This window comes from Pleurodeles waltl, chromosome 10, assembly GCF_031143425.1.
Source record: "Pleurodeles waltl isolate 20211129_DDA chromosome 10, aPleWal1.hap1.20221129, whole genome shotgun sequence".
In the NCBI taxonomy this organism is placed as follows: domain Eukaryota; kingdom Metazoa; phylum Chordata; class Amphibia; order Caudata; family Salamandridae; genus Pleurodeles; species Pleurodeles waltl.
The window spans coordinates 27,270,357-27,289,242 of record NC_090449.1 but is presented as its reverse complement, the minus strand read 5'-3'; the positions used below and the strand labels follow the sequence as shown (position 1 = coordinate 27,289,242).

Here is an 18,886-nt window from a genome sequence, read left to right as displayed (position 1 = left end):
GGGTGCACTGGTGGGTGAGAGCTGGGGTGGGAGAGACAACCTGCACTCGTGGATGAGAGCTGGGGTGGGAGAGACAGTGCATTGGTGGGTGAGGGCTGGGGTGGGAGAGATAGGGTGCACTGGTGGGTGAGAGCTGGGGTGGGAGAGACACAGTGCATTGGTGGGTGAGGGCTGGGGTGGGAGAGACAGGGTGCACTGGTGGGTGAGAGGTGGGGTGGGAGAGACACGGAGCACTGGTGGGTGAGAGCTGGGGTGGGAGAGACAACCTGCACTCGTGGATGAGAGCTGGGGTGGGAGAGACACAGTGCATTGGTGGGTGAGGGTTGGGGTGGGAGAGACAGGGTGCACTGGTGGGTGAGAGCTTGGGTGGGAGAGACAGGGTGCACTGGTGGGTGAGAGCTGGGGTGGGAGAGACAGGGTGCACTGGTGGGTGAGAGCTGGGCCGGAGTGGACGCCGAAGGCAAGGGATGCGGCGCATTAGAGGCAACCAGGGAAATGGTAGAGAGTGGTGGGTACCGGGCATGATGAAGGGTGAGGCCTGGCCTAAGTGGAGAGTGGAGATGTCCCATAGCGCCTAGATGAAATGGCCCTGGTCACGTGTGACACCTGCTGCCAGTCTTGAGGTTTCAACCAACTGCGCTTGCATCGTGGGATTTCACCCCCCTCCACCCCCCAACAAGAATGTAAAGTGCTGTGGGTTTAGTGCCAAGACGACGGATGGTGCCAGACAAGACACACAGACCGTCCTGGAAGCGCTAACCTCCCCGAGCTCCTGCCTCCAGCCCGATCTCTGCCGCACGTGCACGAACCTCCTGGGCATACACCCAGGCTGCAGGATTAAAGGGGGCAGTGCAGGTTTTGTGCTGGTTCTGCCCTCTCCCCCGCAGGCGGCAATGGAGCTCTTCCTTCTGCACTCGGCCTTAGACTGACTTGTGACTGACTGCCCAGCCGGCTTTTTCAGAGGAGGCGCCGAGGCAGCCTTTTAAACCCCCCCCCCCAGCTCTCCCCCAGAGACCTCCTCACCTCCGGCGAGCGGTGGGTGGCATCATGGGGGCTGCACGGCACAGTCTAGATGTGTAGACTCCTAGCGCCTCGACTGACTCTAGTGTATTTTGAGCAACACTGTGGGTTCCAGTAGCCCAGACGTGTGCCCAGTAGCGTGGGGGGACTGCAAGTATCCGCAAAGCACTTATGAATTCAGTGAATGAATGAATGTATGACTTGCGCACTTAGCCTCCTGGGCCCCCACATTACACACGGGTGCGAGGGATCCCCTGGACGGAATACTGAACAATGTCAAACACTCACCCCCAGTCATAGATCTGGGTTTAATCCATTGTTCTTTTGCTCACCATGCCACCCCAGTTTGGACCCAGCCATATGCAAATCAATCTTCACCCTGTTCCTCATGCGAACAGTCCAGCCCGAACTGCTAGGCCAGGTCCTCCCTGGACCGGAAACAAGCGTCCTGGAACCGCTTTGTTTCAGGGTATCACCCTTCATCAGCCAGGCTAGCTTGAATCTGGTGGCAAAGCAAGCACGGGACCCACGTCTGGCCATACCTGGCGCACTAAGGGCAACAAAAGCGAAAAAGAGCAGATGATGGACAGGATGCTGAACAATGCAAGCATTCATGGCAGTTACAGATCTGGGTTAAACCCATAGTTTCTTGCTCGCCGTGCTATTTCAGTTTGGACCCAGCCATATGCAAATCACTCTTCACCCTGCTCCCCATGGGAACATTCCTGCCCGATTAATTCAAGCATTCCATCCATCACCTTGTTGTTTCTGCATTTGGATCCACTAGCAGGCCGCTGCAGTGAGTTACTACCCAGACCTACAAGGGGATGCTTGGGACATGCCTGCCTCCTTAGGGAGCCCTCTGGGGGGCACACCAACGGTGGACCACCTCTCATTGGTGCACAATCCGTGTGCCTCCCCCAGCTTCTTTGCATTTGCGTCCATTGATGTATACAGTGCAGCTGCAAAGGCAAAATGTTTTCTTATTCGCATGAGGGCAGGCCTAATGGAAATAACAAAACACCCATTTTAATCACACCGGTGCAAAGTCACAACAGTGGAAAATGCAGACCGCCATCATCTATGCTTTAGGAGCAGCCAACCTGCTTCAGGGGCACAAACACCTTCTGCATCCCCAGAGCACTTCCTGTAATAATCCTCCTGCTGTTCCCTAACTGGAAGGTGAACAGTCATCTGTGGGTCACCAAGAAAAACTCATGCACGATCATCAGAAACCAAGACCTACATTTAATTATAAACTACCCCACCTTAGCTTATTTATCTAATTAAGCGGTGTAATCAGCTCAAAAAGTCTGGGGGGGATGAGAAATTGACCTGTGAGGGACCCGTGAAAGTCCCAATACCTCACAAAACCACAGATGCCTTCCAAAGATTTCTGCAGTGTGAGAAGGAAAGCTGCTGAAACCACACCATGGACAGCATTTGTCCGCAGCATAACACTGGGCTCTTGGGGGACATGGGCCACATTTATCTGCATGTAGAGGCTTTGCTGGCAGCGGTTAGGGTTGGCTCTCCTCCTGGGCGAAAGTGGTTAGATGTGGCCATGATGGACACAGAATTTAAAGGGACACCTTGCTCTATTCAACCAGCTCTGGACTGGGCGAGCCCATGGTTCAGCCCATTGTGCACCTGCAGACCACTTGGCAGGGCCAAGTGATTAGGGATAAAATACTTGAGATAAAGGCGATTATTGATAAAATACTTGTGATAAAGGATTTTTCACCTCTTGCAGGCTGTCATTTGTATATCTATAGTCTTGTTCACCAAGCCTCCTGCAGGTGCAACACAATGGCTTCTATCACCTGTGGTCCTACTTCAACAGGAAGCATGCTACTGTACAGACAATTTTACACCCCCTTATTTCCTTCAGTATTCGGGGTACCTTCCGTCAGACCGCTCCAAGGGCCCTGCTGTACAGGCACCCATGGTTAGGGGGCGCATTCACCTTCCACTAGGCTAGCGGGCCAGAACACCAAAGACTGCACTCTGACTGGCTGTGGACAAACGGGACTTTAAAGACCCACCCCGGGGATCCGCCTTCAGATAATGCAGTTTCCTGGTGCCATCCGCCATTTTGGTTTCTTCGTGCTGCTGTGTTAGGACTGCAGGGTTTCTTCTGATGATAGGACCAGCGCCGAGAAGAGTGAACAGGAAAGACAGATCAGCCATGCGTGTGATTGTCAGTGAGCGCAGGCGTGGGTGTAGGTAGGAGGAGGAACCCAGAAAGGTTACCTGAAGTCAGGTAACCTTTTGCCCTAAACTTTCTGCCTGGGAGAGGAAAACCAGATTGTGTGATCTGACCACTTTCTCAAACAACCAGGGCATGCGTGCAGATGTGAACATGTGACCCCAGGTAGCCTTTTTATGCTGAACTGTGTCACAAGCTGGTCAGCCTCTTGGTGATGCCAGAAGGGTTGTATGTAGACATTCAGGACCATTTAAGACCATAAAGCAACTTAAAACTGGTCTTCGTCACCAGTTAACGCCACTTTGTGTTACTAGAACCTGACGCATCCTCCCCCCCATCATGATTTGTTTGCCTAACATTCAGCAGCTGCTTTCCAGCCTGCTGACAGAATCTCCTGACTGCACATGTCACAGTCATTGCATGTCTGCTTTGTTGACCTGTTGGTAATCTCTGGAAGGAAGTTAGTCAAGGCAGTCATAAGATCTAAAATTAGGTTATCTAACCATTCAGTTGAATTATTCCCCTGCTTAGTGCCCGATAAGGAGGAAAAGGGGTCTTGAGAGTCACAAGGGAGATGTCACCCTTCCCTGTTATGCAAATGGGGGAACATAAAGTCATAAGTCAGGTCTCTTAAAAAGTGATTTCACCAATAGAGAGAAGACGTGTAGATGCAGTTCAAAGGTTAGAACCCAACCCAAGAGTTGAAACTTGGACGTGCTGCTTGCCATTCCGTTCCAGCCTCATTAACCCAAACACATTGGTTGGTTTCCTGAGGTAACTTCCCATCGTGGAGATCTGAAGGCCGGACGCATGGGCTTCTCCATACACATCCTGGAAGCATCACCCTAAACAACAGTTCCAGCCCTTGGGTATAATTTGAGATGTTCCTTCCACCCTGTCCCCCTGAAGCTTGACCATCCACTCCTTCTTTATCGGTGGTTGAGCCTCAAACGCTGAGAGTGTGATGGGGCACGATTACTCTGCCGACAAGGTACATCCTGGAGTCACTCCATCCCTCCTAGTCCAAAAGCCCATCACATTGACCATTGTGGACATTCCAACCAGGTGTACTATTACATCCATAACCCTTGGGCTGCACTGTCTACAGAAGTTCACCACCCTCTTCAGTGCACGCTCCACGTTCTGCGCTCTCGTGCACGGTTGCTGGTGTGTCTGCACTAAAGCAAATATCAGAACAGATATGGATCCCGCTCTGTTTCTAATAAAATTATTTAATTTTACAAATCTTTGAAACTGCATGTTCCAGATCCACGCACCCCAGTACGCAATATTTTTACTCATAGTTTTCATCCTACTCAGTGGCCACGGTCTGATCAGGCCAAGCTGGGAGAGAAGTTGGTGCCTTGTTGGAGGACACACATGTGCAGCCGCTTTGACATACAGATTTACAACCAGGCCCAGAATTTCTGATTTTGCTTGTTGCTTAATCAGTGTTCCCAAAAGATGTTTTTGTGAAATAGCCTGCAGGTGGGATTAGTAGTGATAATATACTATGTATTGGTCTGGAGTTTTTTATGTCATGGACTAGATGTTATGGGTGTCAGAACACTTTAAATAAGAACAATTACAATACAAATTCCCTTTTTTTGCGTTATATTATGAAGAAGACAAAGGGCCAGATGTATCAAAGGGTTTTACCCATTCTGTGTCTGTTGGAAAATGCTTTAGTACATACAGTCCAAAGTTACAAATAGCAAGGTGTAGTCCAGCAAAGTCTTTTTTAAGTCCATTGAAGGAGAGGGCGCAGTCTGGAAACTATGGCCCTCATTCCGAGCCTGGCGGGCGGCGGAGGCCGCCCGCCAGGCTTCCCCCCTCCGAAATACCGCTCCGCGGTCGTAAGACCGCGGAGGGTATTCCGAGTTTTCCCCTGGGCTGGCGGGCGGTCTTCACAAGACCGCCCGCCAGCCCAGGGGAAAACTCCCTTCCCACAATGACGCCGGCTCGTAATAGAGCCGGCGGAGTGGGAAGGTGCGACGGGTGCAGTTGCACCCGTCGCGTATTTCAGTGTCTGCTTTGCAGACACTGAAATACTTTTAGGGGCCCTCTTACGGGGGCCCCTGCCGTGCCCATGCCATAGGCATGGGCACGGCAGGGGCCCCCAGGGGCCCCGCGACTCCCCCTCCCGCCATCCGGTTCCCGGCGGGAGAACCGCCAGGAACTGGATGGCGGGAGGGGGAGTCGGAATCCTCCATGGCTGCGGAGCGCGCTCCGCAGCCATGGAGGATTCCTACGAGCGGCGGAAAGTCAGCGGGAGACCGCTGGCTTTCCGCGTCTGACCGCGGCTAAACCGCCGCGGTCAGAATGCTCGTAGGAGCACCGCCAGCCTGTTGGCGGTGCTCCCGTGGTCGGTGGCCCTGGCGGCCACCGACCGCCAGGGTCGGAATGACCCGCTATGTGATGAGGGTGCCCAGATTTATAGTCTGCCCCTTCACTAGGTGGGAACGTCCTTTGCCGTAAAGCCAACACCAGTCTTGCCAAGCTCACTGGTCTCCCATGCTTGAAAAGGGAATGAACTAGGGAGGGGACAAGTGTAGTTACATCCCACATCTCTGAAGATCCAGACAGTTCTGTCGAAAATATATCTTGGTATTTATTGATTGATTAATAGATTATTATAAATACAGGCAGAATTGTAGAGTCATTGTGCTAACAGAAAAGGGTTGGTCTGCCATTTTTACTACCAACATGGCCGCCACTAATTAGACAATGTAAGAATGTTTTCCACTAGTCACACACGGTATAGCTTGCTGTCCCATCCCATGTGAGCCACTGTAGCTGTCACTTTGAGCCGGATCACATGTCGCCATGTCATTTGCCAGCCGGTCGCTGACTTGAGCAGAGGGATTTTCAGTAGTCGGGAAAGTAACGTTGTGGTACACAAGTTGAAGGATTTATCTTGTCTCAACAGCTTCCAGTGTCCGGGAATATCCTCGATGTGTACAATGCACAGGGAATGACAGCGCCTGCCATCACCATCAGCAACTCCTGCCCGGCCGACCTGCCCAATGTCAAGAAGGAGTTCATGGGTAAGGGAGATGGGCTGACGACGCGCAGTGGTTTGGAAAGCGCTTGTATATGGTCATTGGATGGATGGTCTGCGCTGGAGGAGCATTGGGTGGGAAAGATAAATGCAGTCGTAGATATCAGGAGAGGAGTGTGGAGGGAAGGTATGTGTGCACCCTAGCATCAGAAAGAAGATGGAAAGGCTCTGGCACTGGGGAAGGGAAGGTGAACGCAGGTATGAGGGGGGGTAAAGTTTGTGCACTGCTGTTGTGGGAATGGTGTATACCAGTGGTTCCCAACCTTTTGACTTCTGTGGACCCCCACTTTAACATTACTGGATCTCGGGAACCTCCTTTGAATCATAATTGGAAACTGGCGACCCCCCACTGAGTCATTACTGAAAGCTGGGGACCTAATCTGTTAATATTATTTAATTTTCTAAGCAGTCGCGGACCCCCTGAGGAGGCTTCGCGGATCCCCAGGGGTCCCCGGACCGCAGGTTGGGAACCACTGGTGTATACCATTAACAGAAGCATGAGAAATGGAGGTACTGGTATTGCGGGTGGAAAAGGAAGGTAAATGCAGGTGGCCCATGTAGGGAGGAGATGGAAGGATAGAGAAATGCAGTCACTGGTCTCTGCAGTTATTCAGCAGCAGCTTAGGGTCCTTTTGGGGAGCCCTAGGGATGAGTCCCCGGGGTCTCCGTCCAGTCGACGCTAATGGGGTAACATGTCGAACAGCGGAACGCGCAGGAAGAAAATGAAAAAAAATATAGGGTGAGGCTGACCTACAGCTTCAGACTTTAATCTTAGCGGTAACAGGGAGGCCGTCGCCTCTGGTGTGGGGGATACTTAGGGTTGAGAGGGCAAAGGTATGTATGTGTCTCAGTATGGTGAGTGACCCCTAATTGTAGTGGTAATGGAACCCCTCCCCAGAGGGGAGTGGGTGTATGACCCCTGGTGTTGTAAAGTGTCAGCCCTTCCCAGAAATGGTAGATAAGTTCTAGTTGTGTTGGTAAGAGAAGCCCTCCCAGAGGTGGTAGGTGGGGAGTTATAATGTTGGTAGGTCAGATAACCCCTACAAGAGGGCAAGGAGGCAGAGGACACTTTCTCAGGGATGGGAAGCTGCCTCCCTTACTCAGAGGTAACAGGAGGAAGTTGGCCTGACCCCCAGTATGTTTGTGAATGTCTCCTCCAAAAGCTGAGAGGGAATGAGAGTGTGCTCCTGTTATCAATAGGGAGCTCTATCCAGCAAAGAGAGTTCAATAAGTGTGAGGGTGTTTTGGGGTAACGCGAGGAAAGAACGTGCAGGAGTGCTCAGTTGGGACATGTGGGGACTCTCTGAAATGGACTGGCATTTGTGAGGGGATGGAAGGATAGACAGATGTGCCTGGTCCAAGCACCCACTCCTCATGCTGTGTGTCTTTTTTCTTTTCAGAGCAAGACTCCAAGGTCCTGATGAAGGAACGCCAGAAAAAGGACAACCACAACCTCAGTGAGTATGGGGTCCGATCCCTCCCGACAGACTTACCCGTGCCACATAGGGTTATTGCGGTTCGATCCCTCCCGACAGCTTTACTCATGCTCCATAGTGACTGTCGCGGTACACTTCCTCTGTCGCCCATTATCCCTGCTACAGAGTGACTATCGGGGTACACTTCCTCTGTCGCCCAGTATCCCTGCTACAGAGTGACTATCGGGGTACACTTCCTCTGTCGCCCAGTATCCCTGCTACAGAGTGACTATCGGGGTACACTTCCTCTGTCGCCCATTATCCCTGCTACAGAGTGACTGTCAGGGTACACTTCCTCTGTCGCCCATTAGCCCTGCTACAGAGTGACTATCGGGGTACACTTCCTCTGTCGCCCAGTATCCCTGCTACAGAGTGACTATCGGGGTACACTTCTCTGTCGTCCATTATCCATGCTACAGAGTGACTATTGGGGTACACTTCCTCTGTCGCCCATTATCCCTGCTACAGAGTGACTATCTGAGTACACTTCCTCTGTCGCCCATTATCCCTGCTATAGAGTGACTGTCGGGGTACACCTCTGTCGCCCATTATCCCTGCTAGAGTGACTATCTGAGTACACTCCCTTTTGGCACCTCTTAACTGTGCTGTGTAGTGAATATGGGGGTATTCTGTCTCCCAACACCCCTCACTGTTCCCACACAATGGGTATTGGTGTTTGCTCTCTCCTGATACCAGCTTACCCTTCCAACACAGTTAGTTTCAAGTTACTTTTCCTACAGTAAGTATTAGAGTGCCCTCCCTCCGAAAACTTTTTTACCTTTCCCATACAGTATCAGTCTTTACCCCCTCCCCAACCTCAATGCCCCTTCTTTTCCACAGTGAGTAGAGGGTTTTGCTTCTCCCTGACACTTTCCCTCTCCATGCACAATGAGATTTGGGGACTTGCTGTGTCCTGATAAGCCCAGCTCTGGCCCCCATTGCCCTTTTGTTTGTAAGCCTCCTCCTTCCGCCAGGCCCTACTCCAACCATACTTTGCCCCTCCCTTTCTCTCTATGCCTACAATAAAGGGGTTCCTGTCTAAACACAGAAGGATTTTAAATCAGCGAATAGAGCACAGTTGTGTTTGGCATCTCGCTTGTGAGGAGCACAGAAAATACATATCTCGCTCTGTGAATGGCACTGCCTTCGGTCGCAGTTGACTTTTCAATGATAAATTGTTGTAGCTTCTGAGGGTTGATGTTGCTCTACCACACCAGCATGTGGAGGTCAAACTCATACACCGCTGTCTGCTGTGAACGCCGCACTCTTTGGCCCATTGAATTATTGAGACATGTTATTACTTCAACCAAAGCATCTGGACTTTGACATTTATGGTAAGCGTGTAGTAGTATTAGGCTTAGAATCAGGTGTTTATTTTCCTTATTAATAATTTAATTTGGAATGTTTAGTATTTAAATTAATTAATTTAAATTTAGGGTTATTGCCTATAACTTCAGTTTACTAATATTTCACTTTAATTTAAAGTAAGGACTAATATTTAATAAAATGTCCTTTCATTTAATTTAATCAAAGTTTTAGTATTAGAATACCTTTAACTTAATAGCTTTGAATTAACATTAATTTCAGTTAACTTGGGGTAGGGTTAGGATTAGAAACAAAATCATTTACTATAATTTAATTGAATTCAGTTTTTTGGTATTACCTACATTTAATCTAATGTAATTTGAATAATTTTAATTTAAGGTTAATATTAAATATAATAATACAATTGAGATCCATTTAAGTGTAGTATTGCCTTAATGTAGCATACTTAACTTTGATATCGTTTCGCTGAAGGGTTAGCACTGTTGTAATAAAATTAAATTAAGAATATTTAATTCAAGATAGGTATAAGATTAACAACAAAAGTATTAAATATAATTTCATTGTATTTAGTTTATAATGAAAATTACTGTAATTAAAAACAAGATTTAATTAAGGGCAAGTGTTACCATTACAGTACTATAATTCATTCAGTTTACTTTAGAATAATTTAAGGTTAGATTCAGGGTTAATATTAATTTAATGTATTTTCCTCATGAGTAGGTGTAAACAAATGTCATTGAATTTCATTTAGGGTTATGGTGAGGGTTATATTTGGGGATAGGGTTCCGGTTAGGGTTAAGGCATACTGTAGGGTTATGACTAGGTCAAGGGTTATGGATAGAGGTTGGAAGTGATGCTCTGGTAAAATCATGGTGACAATGCTACAGGGAAGTTGTGGTGGTTGTCATGATTGCAACCAACAAGTGTGGCTTTCAGAGAATCCTATTTCCTCTCAGTGGGAGATCTTTAAAGCTGCTCTGTGGGATCTGGTTTGTGATTATGTACTTTAAACACTCAGGTTTCTCAGTGGTCCCGCGGCAGTGATGCCCACTTATAGGACAGAGTGCATCAGTGCATCTTCCTTTGGTTTTGCTGGTGTGGCAATAATTGCTAATTTTGTTTCTTTTTACTTTTGCCACAGTTGAACGGCGGCGACGATTTAACATTAACGACCGAATCAAGGAGCTGGGCACATTAATCCCAAAGTCCAATGACCCGTAAGTTTCACCAGCAGTTCATCCTCCATGCCAGTGGGAACGCCCAGTCCTGCTGTCCGCTTGTGTGTCACTGTGTAAAAATATATCTGACAAAGAGTTTTAAAGGTAGTGGAGTGCGAGGAGGCGTGTAGGAGGGTATTTGTACAAGAGGCTTTGTTAATACCTCTTTGCAGCCAAAAAGGCTGGATGTGAGTCGGTTACACCAGTCTGTAACTGAGACTGACATGTGACTGACTGACTCAGGCAATAGGCCTGAAAACCTGATGTGTGGGTGATTCTGCAACATCGCTGGCAATGTTTCATAGGCACTAGCCTGGCTTTGGCCCTTTCAGAGGTGTCCCTACTGTTCAGTATTCCTGTGTCTGTGGTTGGATAGGGGATAGATGGGTTCTTGAGCTGGCGGGTACGGGTGTTGTGGTAAGCGCCCAGCTTTGCCTCCCTGAACCTCTTATGTTTTGCCCGCTCTGTAGCGAGATGCGCTGGAACAAGGGTACCATCCTTAAGGCCTCGGTGGACTACATCCGCAAGCTGCAGAAGGAGCAGCAGCGTGCTAGGGACATGGAGATGAGGCAGAAGAAGCTGGAGCACGACAACCGGAGCCTGGTGCTGCGCGTGCAGGTAAAGAGGACATTCTCCTATTGAGAGCTGTTGCCTAGTGACCCCGCTCTATGACTCACTTCCTGGAGAATAGATAACCGGGTTGTTTTAAATTTCCCAAGAGAGGGGTGTTTCAAGAAATACAGTGTACAGTGGAGGTGTTTGTGGGTTTGAGGAGGTATTTGGAACCGACCTTGTAGACATAGGGCCTGATTTAGAATTTGGCGGATGGGTAGCTCCATCACAAACGTTTCGATATCCGGTCCGCAGTATTACGATTTCCATAGGATAAAATGGGATTGTAATATGGCGGAGGGGATAGCCGTCAAGTTTGGGACTGAGTAATTCCACCTGCCAAACTCTAAATCAGGCCCATAAATTCACCAAAGTTAAAAGGAAGAAAGCGTGGTTATCATTCAGTGACCACAAATTAAAAATTGAAGGAAAAGGGCTGACTAACCGGTTCAGTAGAGAGGTAGCGATTGGAGGGGGGGTGCTTAAGGTTTGGCGTGCTGTAGTTTTGTTCCTAAAATGCCGGTTGGGTGGGGAGGAGAATGCTTGGCTGCAGTAAATGGAATCGGTGTAACCAGCTTATATTGGTCCACATGCATAGGCCCAAATACAATGCAGGCTGACCAGGCCCTTGGAGATAGTCTTCTATCAGTAATGGGGTTTGAGATCAGGGAAGAGCGAAGCGATGCTCTCCTTTTTGCATGGGAGCCCATTACAATCTGACTGGCACCCCCTAGAACCTGTAGATTGCACAAATGACACTGGACACAGTAATGGACTGATAGCGCGAGCTGGTGCATAAGTCCCTCAGGGTACAAGTGGTCATGTGTATAAAGATAGAAGTCCCCGTATTGTGCAGATTTCCCAATACTTAGCAACTGATGTTCCTATTCTTGGGGTTCTTTCAGGAGCTGGAGATGCAGGCGCAGATGCACGGCTTCCCTGTCCCACCCCCTGGCGGACTGACATCCGCCATGGTCAGCAGCATCCTCAAGCAAGAAGAAAGCCTGGAGGAGCAGGACCTGTCGTATGCCTCAGGGCCACCACAGGGACGCCACCTGGACCCCTCGGCCACCCTCGACCTCAACACCCTCCACTTTGGGAACCCGCTGGGAGAGCTGATCGATCCAGGAATGACATTCCACCTGGGCATGACCGCAGACTCGGCTATAGCGGACATTCTGATGGACGATACGCTTTCACCCCTTGGCGCCTCTGACCCGCTGCTCTCCTCTGTCTCACCTGGTGCCTCGAAGACATCCAGCCGACGCAGCAGCTTCAGCATGGAGGAGGACTCGTGATGAGAAACCCGCCAGAGTACGTGGGCATACCACGGTGGGAATGATTGCAAGTGGGCACTGCGGTGCACCGACTAGGACAAAAAACACCACTCGAAAGAAAAATGGATGCCGTAACCATGTGAACGCATGTTGTTGGTTCTTTCCAACTACAGCGTAGTGGTGTTCCTTTTCATACACTCCCTTGGTCGAAGACATCCTTCATCCAACACTGCTCCATCCCCGAATGTGCACTTGCGGTTAAACTACCCCTTCTCCAGGAGTCTCCGCGTTGCTGACTCCTCTGCCCATGCTTGCGGTCAGCTCCCAAATCGCAATGCCAGGCACACGTTGGGCAAGAGAAGCGCTGAGAATGGATCACGCTGAGACCCTGTTTGCAGGGTGTACCACAGAAGAAGTTGCAAGAGATGGGGTGGTTTCCCCATGTGGGTGGATATGTGCATGGGACTGTTAAATGTCCACATCACTAGGCTGCCTCCGAGTGGCAGAAGGCTTTGGCCAGGCTGCCATCTGGGACATGGCATAGCCAATTCTCCTGGACAAAATTCTGCTTGTGTCTTCCCTCAGCGTCCTCCCCAGTATTCACTGACTAATGTTTTTGACTGTGTTATAGATTTTGAATTGAGCACACTCACTGTTTATCTCCTGTCCACACACACTCTTAACCTGCTTGTAGCCTGCTTTTGGTACTACTTTGTTGGGTCTGCAGTACATGTATTCTTCCTCGTTATGGCCAAGACCATTGACCTCCACATGAGTAGTCACACAAGACAAGCCTGTTTTCCCTTTTTACTTGAATGTGAACCTCCATCTGGGCTTCTCTTGGAAACCTGTGACGCGCACCCACAGTTTTGAGGTAATGCTGAGTGGCCTGTGCAGGGAGCTTCTGGGTGTAACTTAATTTTGGCAGTTGTGGTTGTAACTTCAAGGGTCATCAGCAGAGAACAGGCTACTGTCCTTTCACCAAGCCCAAGCCACAGATCTTAACCTCACTGTATCCCACCTGCCTTTAGGCGCTTTTCATGCCAAACTGCAAGGCATTTGTAGCGCAGCCTGCTGGGATCCTTGCAGGCCTGCGCCAACCTGCAGTGCAGGAAAAACGTGTTCCCCCAAAAACCTGTGCCCTTTAGTACTCCAAGGATCCAGGGATTGCACTGAGAAAGGAATGATGTTTGATAGTGTAAAAGGCTAAGGCAAAACTCCCTAGGCTTCACCATAACTGATTCCCACTTGGTAACCTGTGCCCAGAAACACGTGCATAAAGGTAAGCAGGGGGCGTATCATCGAGTCAAGGGGGCTTCTTCCGGATAACTGAGCTGAAACGCGTCGTAAAGTGGAACTTTTGCAAAGCCTAGGTGCACAACCCAGGGGTGGCTCTGTTTGAAGTGTGGAGCATGGCCACTGAGTAACTCTCCTTCTCTTCCTGGTGAAGAGAGGCTGGAAGGATGTTATAGGGAATATATCTACACATATATATATTTATTATATACAAATATATTACAGAGATATAGCTTTTTGTTGGCATTTATGCAGAGATGCAGGCAAGCTGTAGTATGTTTTAACTCCTCAAGGAATGCTGGACAACACAGGATTTTGGCTGTTGCGTTAGTTGACCTCCGCTCACAGGTTACAGCCCGTTTCAGACAATTAGCTTTCGGCATTTCTGTTTTTAGAAAAGGGGAGAATTACTGAAGTATCAATACTTTCTTAAAGAAAGCTCACTTTACTCCTCCATTTGATGGGGAAGTGTGCCGTTGACTAGAACCTGAGTCGAAAAGGCTGAAATTACACAATTACACCAAGAATACAGATTTTAAAACGTTTTTTAATTTCTTTTTAAAATCACAATGATATGTGCTGAAACGTGCACAGCATTTTAATTATTCGTATCAAACATCAAAAATCAAGTATGAATGTAGGTACATACATATACGATAATTCTGTCCACAGTTCTGTTTTAGAAAATCCCTCTAACACTGTGTTCTTTTATGCCTAACGAGCAAACCATCTGGGGAAAATCACCTTTTTAATTCTCCTGTCCTGGAAATGGACAGTTTCCTGCCCTTTTTAAATGTCCTTGTGTCAGGTCACCTCACGTCAAGCCTTGCGGTTCAGGTGAACATTAGATGCTGCAGCCAAAGCTGAGGTTCCCAAGGCAGTGGAAACTGAAAGGAATTGCTTCTTGAAGTATCTGTTTTTTTCAGTCTGTACCAGGAATCTCATCCTTTGGTGCACTCTAGGAAGGGAGGTGGACTGAACACTTCCCAGAGATAGGTCTAAGGTTGCTTTTCAACAGGAGGTTTTTTAATGGTTAAATATAGCCCCAAAACACTATTGGAGTGATGATGTGTTAGGAAAAAAAAGTACAATCTGGGCATCATCTCCTTTTGTGGCTAAAAGTCATATGAGATGCTAAATCCCCCCCCTTTAATGCCGCCCACCCGCTTTTGGAGACTAACCCAGGACGGTATGAGAATAAGGTCTCGCCATGCAGTCCATCGCTTCCTACAAGGGAAGGGTGTACAACCTCCTTCTAGTGACCCCACATGCAGGGGCTCTGCATCCCCTGTGGAGAGATCCCATATCCTACTTTTGGGGGCATAGTTTCCTGTGTGGCAAGGACTTGTATGTATGCAGGACCTATGTCAAGGGGATAGAGCTTTCTAGTCCTTTGTGCAGAGGTTACATGTCCTATGTGTAAATACTAGGGTCAAATGTATGTATGTCCACCTGGTGTCCTACAAATCAATTGAGGTGGCCTATGGTGGAAGTCCTCGCATCACTGCAGTGGCCGTGCACACTACCTTTGCTAGTCTGCGCGCCCGGAATGAGGCGTCTCAGACACCTGTGTTATGCATCCACGATTCCCTCTGATTTCATAGAGCGAGAATCCGCTTTGTGTGCACAACTCCCGCTAGGTTAGAGCCACAAGCAGGTGAGGTCCTGAAAGATCTTTATTTTTTTATTTATTTTTTTGTGTGGTGGTGTCTGTCCATCACTGGGATTTCAGTTACGTCTCTTGTGTCTCCACCGGCTCTGCTATTTCTCTGCCTAGGCCGAATGACGATGAGTTAATGGAGTTTGGTTTCTTCTGAGCCCCAGGTTGGTGCTCAAGGTTCCGCCACAGTAGGCCTGAATTCCCTTTTCTGATTGGCTTTAGAGAGAGAAGTGGCGGGAAGAGGGTGTAATGGATTTATGCAAGCGCAGGCTTGAACTGCCTCCAGGCGTGGTCTAGGACCCGTAGCAGAGGGTTTCTTGCGTCGGGTCCCGCCTGCTCACAGTGAGGTAATTATGGTGGTGGCAATCACATGGCACCGTCTGTCATGTCAGCCTCTAAAATGTCGCTGGGGTTGGAGACCAGTCATTATAATGTCAGTCTAGCGCCTGACTTGGCGACGTATAGACTGCCACTGACGTTGCGTAAATCTTCACATTCCTAGATAGGCCAATGGGCCACCAGTACTGACCACCACTGGCACTCCTAGCACCCCTATGGGGTATCTTAATAATTCTTGATTCCACCCTTTCACGCATCCCTTTTACCCAGCCTGGATCACTCCTGTCCTGTTGCATGCTGGTGTCTTGCAAGACGGTTTCGGTGGTTCCATTATATGGGGGTGTCCAGCGTAGGCAAAAAGCGCTGCCACCCTGTTGACTACCAGCGGGCACTTGACATTTACAGACTCGTTTTATTAAGAAGTGTCCAAACCAGTGAGTTCTTTTTCTGTGTAACACTTTTTGTTTTTTAATGAATTAAACATTGGCCTCCCTTGGCAGTGTTTTTATTTGTTTTTTTAAAAATAGACATGTTTTGTTAAATATCTTTTGTGTAACTGTCTAAATTCCCTGTGTGTCATCAAAGCAAGAGCGTGATTTCTGTGTAGGCACTGCCCCCGGCATCCTGCCTGTTTCACATTTAAAGTTTTTGTCAATTTGCAAGTACACACTAGTAGTAATTTTATGTTGTTTTTAAAATGCTTTTGTTCAACCCATGTTCATATTTAATTTTCTTTTGTATTGGGCGACTGGGATAAAATTCTTGTCTTGCTCCACTTGCCTGGTGTTGTTTTCTTGTTGTTGTTGGGCATGTCGGGGGCATGGCGGGTAAGAGTCCATACTCGTGAATGTGAAGCTTGATGTGAAGCATCATACCCACGCAGACTACCCATTTTTCTGCCCATCCAGCACAGTCAGTCCCACCCTGGTTCCAACTTTGTATCTGCCTACTCAGTGCCATTGCTTCAGTGTGAGTGCTTTGGAGTGTGGTCTGAGAGTTACTGGGTGCAGTGTGAATTATTTGTGGTATATTGTGAGTGCTCTGGGTGCAGTGTGTGAGCGCTCTGGGTGCAGTGTGTGAGCGCTCTGGGTGCAGTGTGTGAGCGCTCTGGGTGCAGTGTGCGAGTGCTTTAGGTGCAGTGCGCGAGTGCTCAAGGTGCAGTGTGCAAGTGCTCTTGCTGCAGTGTGCAACCGTCACGCAGGCCCTCATCACCAGCAGAACTGCCTACGGAACCATGCTCTTCATAGGAATCACAGCATGCCTGCTGAATAGACTCAAGACAATACAGAACTTAGCGGCAAGACTCGTACTGAATCTCCCCAGAAATACCCACATCGCACCTCATCTCAAAAAACTTCACTGGCTCCCAGTTCAGAAGAGATGCCAGTTCAAGATGCTAACCCACACCTATAAGGCCCTGCACAATGAAAGACTAGCATATATCAACAAATGCCTGACCGTCCCCCAACCGACCAGACACCTCCGATCAGCTTCCCTCTCCCTCGCAGACACCCCACAGATCCGTCATGCCAACAGCGGAGGACGCTCCTTCCTGCACCTGGCAGCCAAGGCTTAGAATAACCTCCCCCTGCACCTCGGGATCGCACAGTCACTCCAGCTATTCAGAAGCGAACTAAAGACCTGGATGTTCGAACGATCATTCCTCCACACAGCAGCATACAGCTCCAGCGCTTTGAGACCCTCATGGGTGAGTTGCAGTGCTCTATAAATGTTTGATTGATTTATTGAATGAATGCTATAGATGCAATATGAATGCTCTGGGTGCAGTGTGAGTGCTCTGGAAGGCAATGTGCATGTTGTTCAATGCACTATATGCACACCGAGATGCCTTGCTAGTGTGGGTGCTGTTAAGAGTGCTGTGAGATGCAAAGTGAGTGCAGTGTAGTGATTGTGAATGTTGTGGAGTGCAATGTGAGTTATCTCTGGTACATCTGAAGTGCTCTGAGTGCAGTGCGAGTGCTCTGGGTGCAGTGTGCGAGTGCTCTGCGAGGCAATGTGTGTTGTTCAGCGCATCATAGCGTTCCCTGAGGTGCCTTATTAGTGTGGGCGCTGTAAGTGCTGTGAGATGTAAAGTGAGTGCTCTGTGGTGCATTCAGAATGTTGTGGGGTGCAGAGTGAGTGCTGTGGGGTGCAGCAGTATCCAAGTGAGGACTGTGAGGTGCCTTGCGAGTGTAGGAAGGACAGCCTCAGAGCTGGGGAATGTACCTATAGTGCAGTGGAATGCAGTGTCAATGGAGGTGGGTGCAAAATGCCTGATACCAGGTGCTGTTCAAGTGCAGTAAAGAGTAGAGTGCTGTGGGGTAGAGTGGTTTATTGCGAGTACTGTGGCTGCAGTGTGAGTGCTGTGGAGTGCACCAACGTCCAAGTGAATGCCGTCGTGTGCCGACCGAGTGCAGTAATTACTGGCCTGAGCACGTGGGACGTGGTGTGAGTGCTGTGGGGTGCAGCCTGAGCACAGGTAGGTGCCAATAGAATGTTATCAGGTGCTGTTTCGGTGCAGTAAAGAGCAGCCCGGGTGTTGGGGTTGCCAGGTGTGAGCACGGTTGGTGTAACAGGAGTGTGGTGGGATGCAGTGTGATTGTGTTGGAGGGTGCACTGAGAGTGCTGTTGATGCTTGTGAGTTTTGGGCAAGCAGCTGTAGTGTTGTTTGATTCCAACAGAATGTGGCCTGGTGCCATGTTAGTGCAGCAAAGTTCAGTCTGAGTGCTGTGGGGTGTAGTGTAAGCTGCTGTGTAAGTGCAGCAAGGCACAGCTTGAGTGATGCACTACTTGGAGTGGGCGCTTTGGGATGCAGTGCGAGTGCCGCGAGGTCAAGCCTCAGGGAGGCGGTGGGCGTGGTTTTGGAGGCAGTGTGGCATTGCCTGCTCCGCAGCACATTCAGAGTTCCGAGGTGGGCACTAAACTACATTTTAAGTAGAATGCATGGAGAGTGCTCTGTGAGGTCAGTGCATCGAGCAGTACTCACATTATATTAAACAGCACACACCACAGATGTGTTCCCTTCTCCTATCCTGAATGTGTCATGCTGTAAGGTGTGCCTGCCACAAGAACATCTGACATCAGTACTTGGTGATCAGTGCTTGCACTTGGTGGGGAGAAGTGCAAATGCTCACTGCACTTGAGTACCTACTTGCTAGTGAGAAGTGTGGGTACTCTTCCACTTGTAGTAATGCATTCTTCCCAGGAACTGCTGGTACTTTCCACTAGCAGTAATGCATCCTTCCTGAGAAGTGTGGTTACTCTCCCACTGCTAGTAATGCATCCCTGCTGAGATGTGCTAATTCTCCCTCACTGGTAGTGATGCATCCTTCCTGAGAAGTTTGAGTACTCTCCCACTGGTAGTAATGCATCCCTGCCGAGATGTACAAGTACT

General features: G+C 49.0%; 1 protein-coding gene across 3 annotated transcripts in view; it reads left to right on the top strand.

The window, feature by feature from the left end:
• The window catches only part of TFE3 (transcription factor binding to IGHM enhancer 3), an 89,668-nt gene extending 73,401 nt beyond the window's left edge, over nucleotides 1–16,267 (top strand). For all 3 annotated transcript variants that reach the window (XM_069209511.1, XM_069209512.1, XM_069209510.1), the window contains exons 6-10: nucleotides 6,159–6,276; nucleotides 7,691–7,747; nucleotides 10,233–10,308; nucleotides 10,779–10,926; nucleotides 11,826–16,267. In XM_069209511.1, the coding sequence (XP_069065612.1) occupies nucleotides 6,159–6,276; nucleotides 7,691–7,747; nucleotides 10,233–10,308; nucleotides 10,779–10,926; nucleotides 11,826–12,218 (792 nt within the window). In that variant the 3' untranslated portion in view covers nucleotides 12,219–16,267. The remainder of the gene's footprint in view (nucleotides 1–6,158; nucleotides 6,277–7,690; nucleotides 7,748–10,232; nucleotides 10,309–10,778; nucleotides 10,927–11,825) is intronic.
• Nucleotides 16,268–18,886: the final 2,619 nt, after the last annotated feature.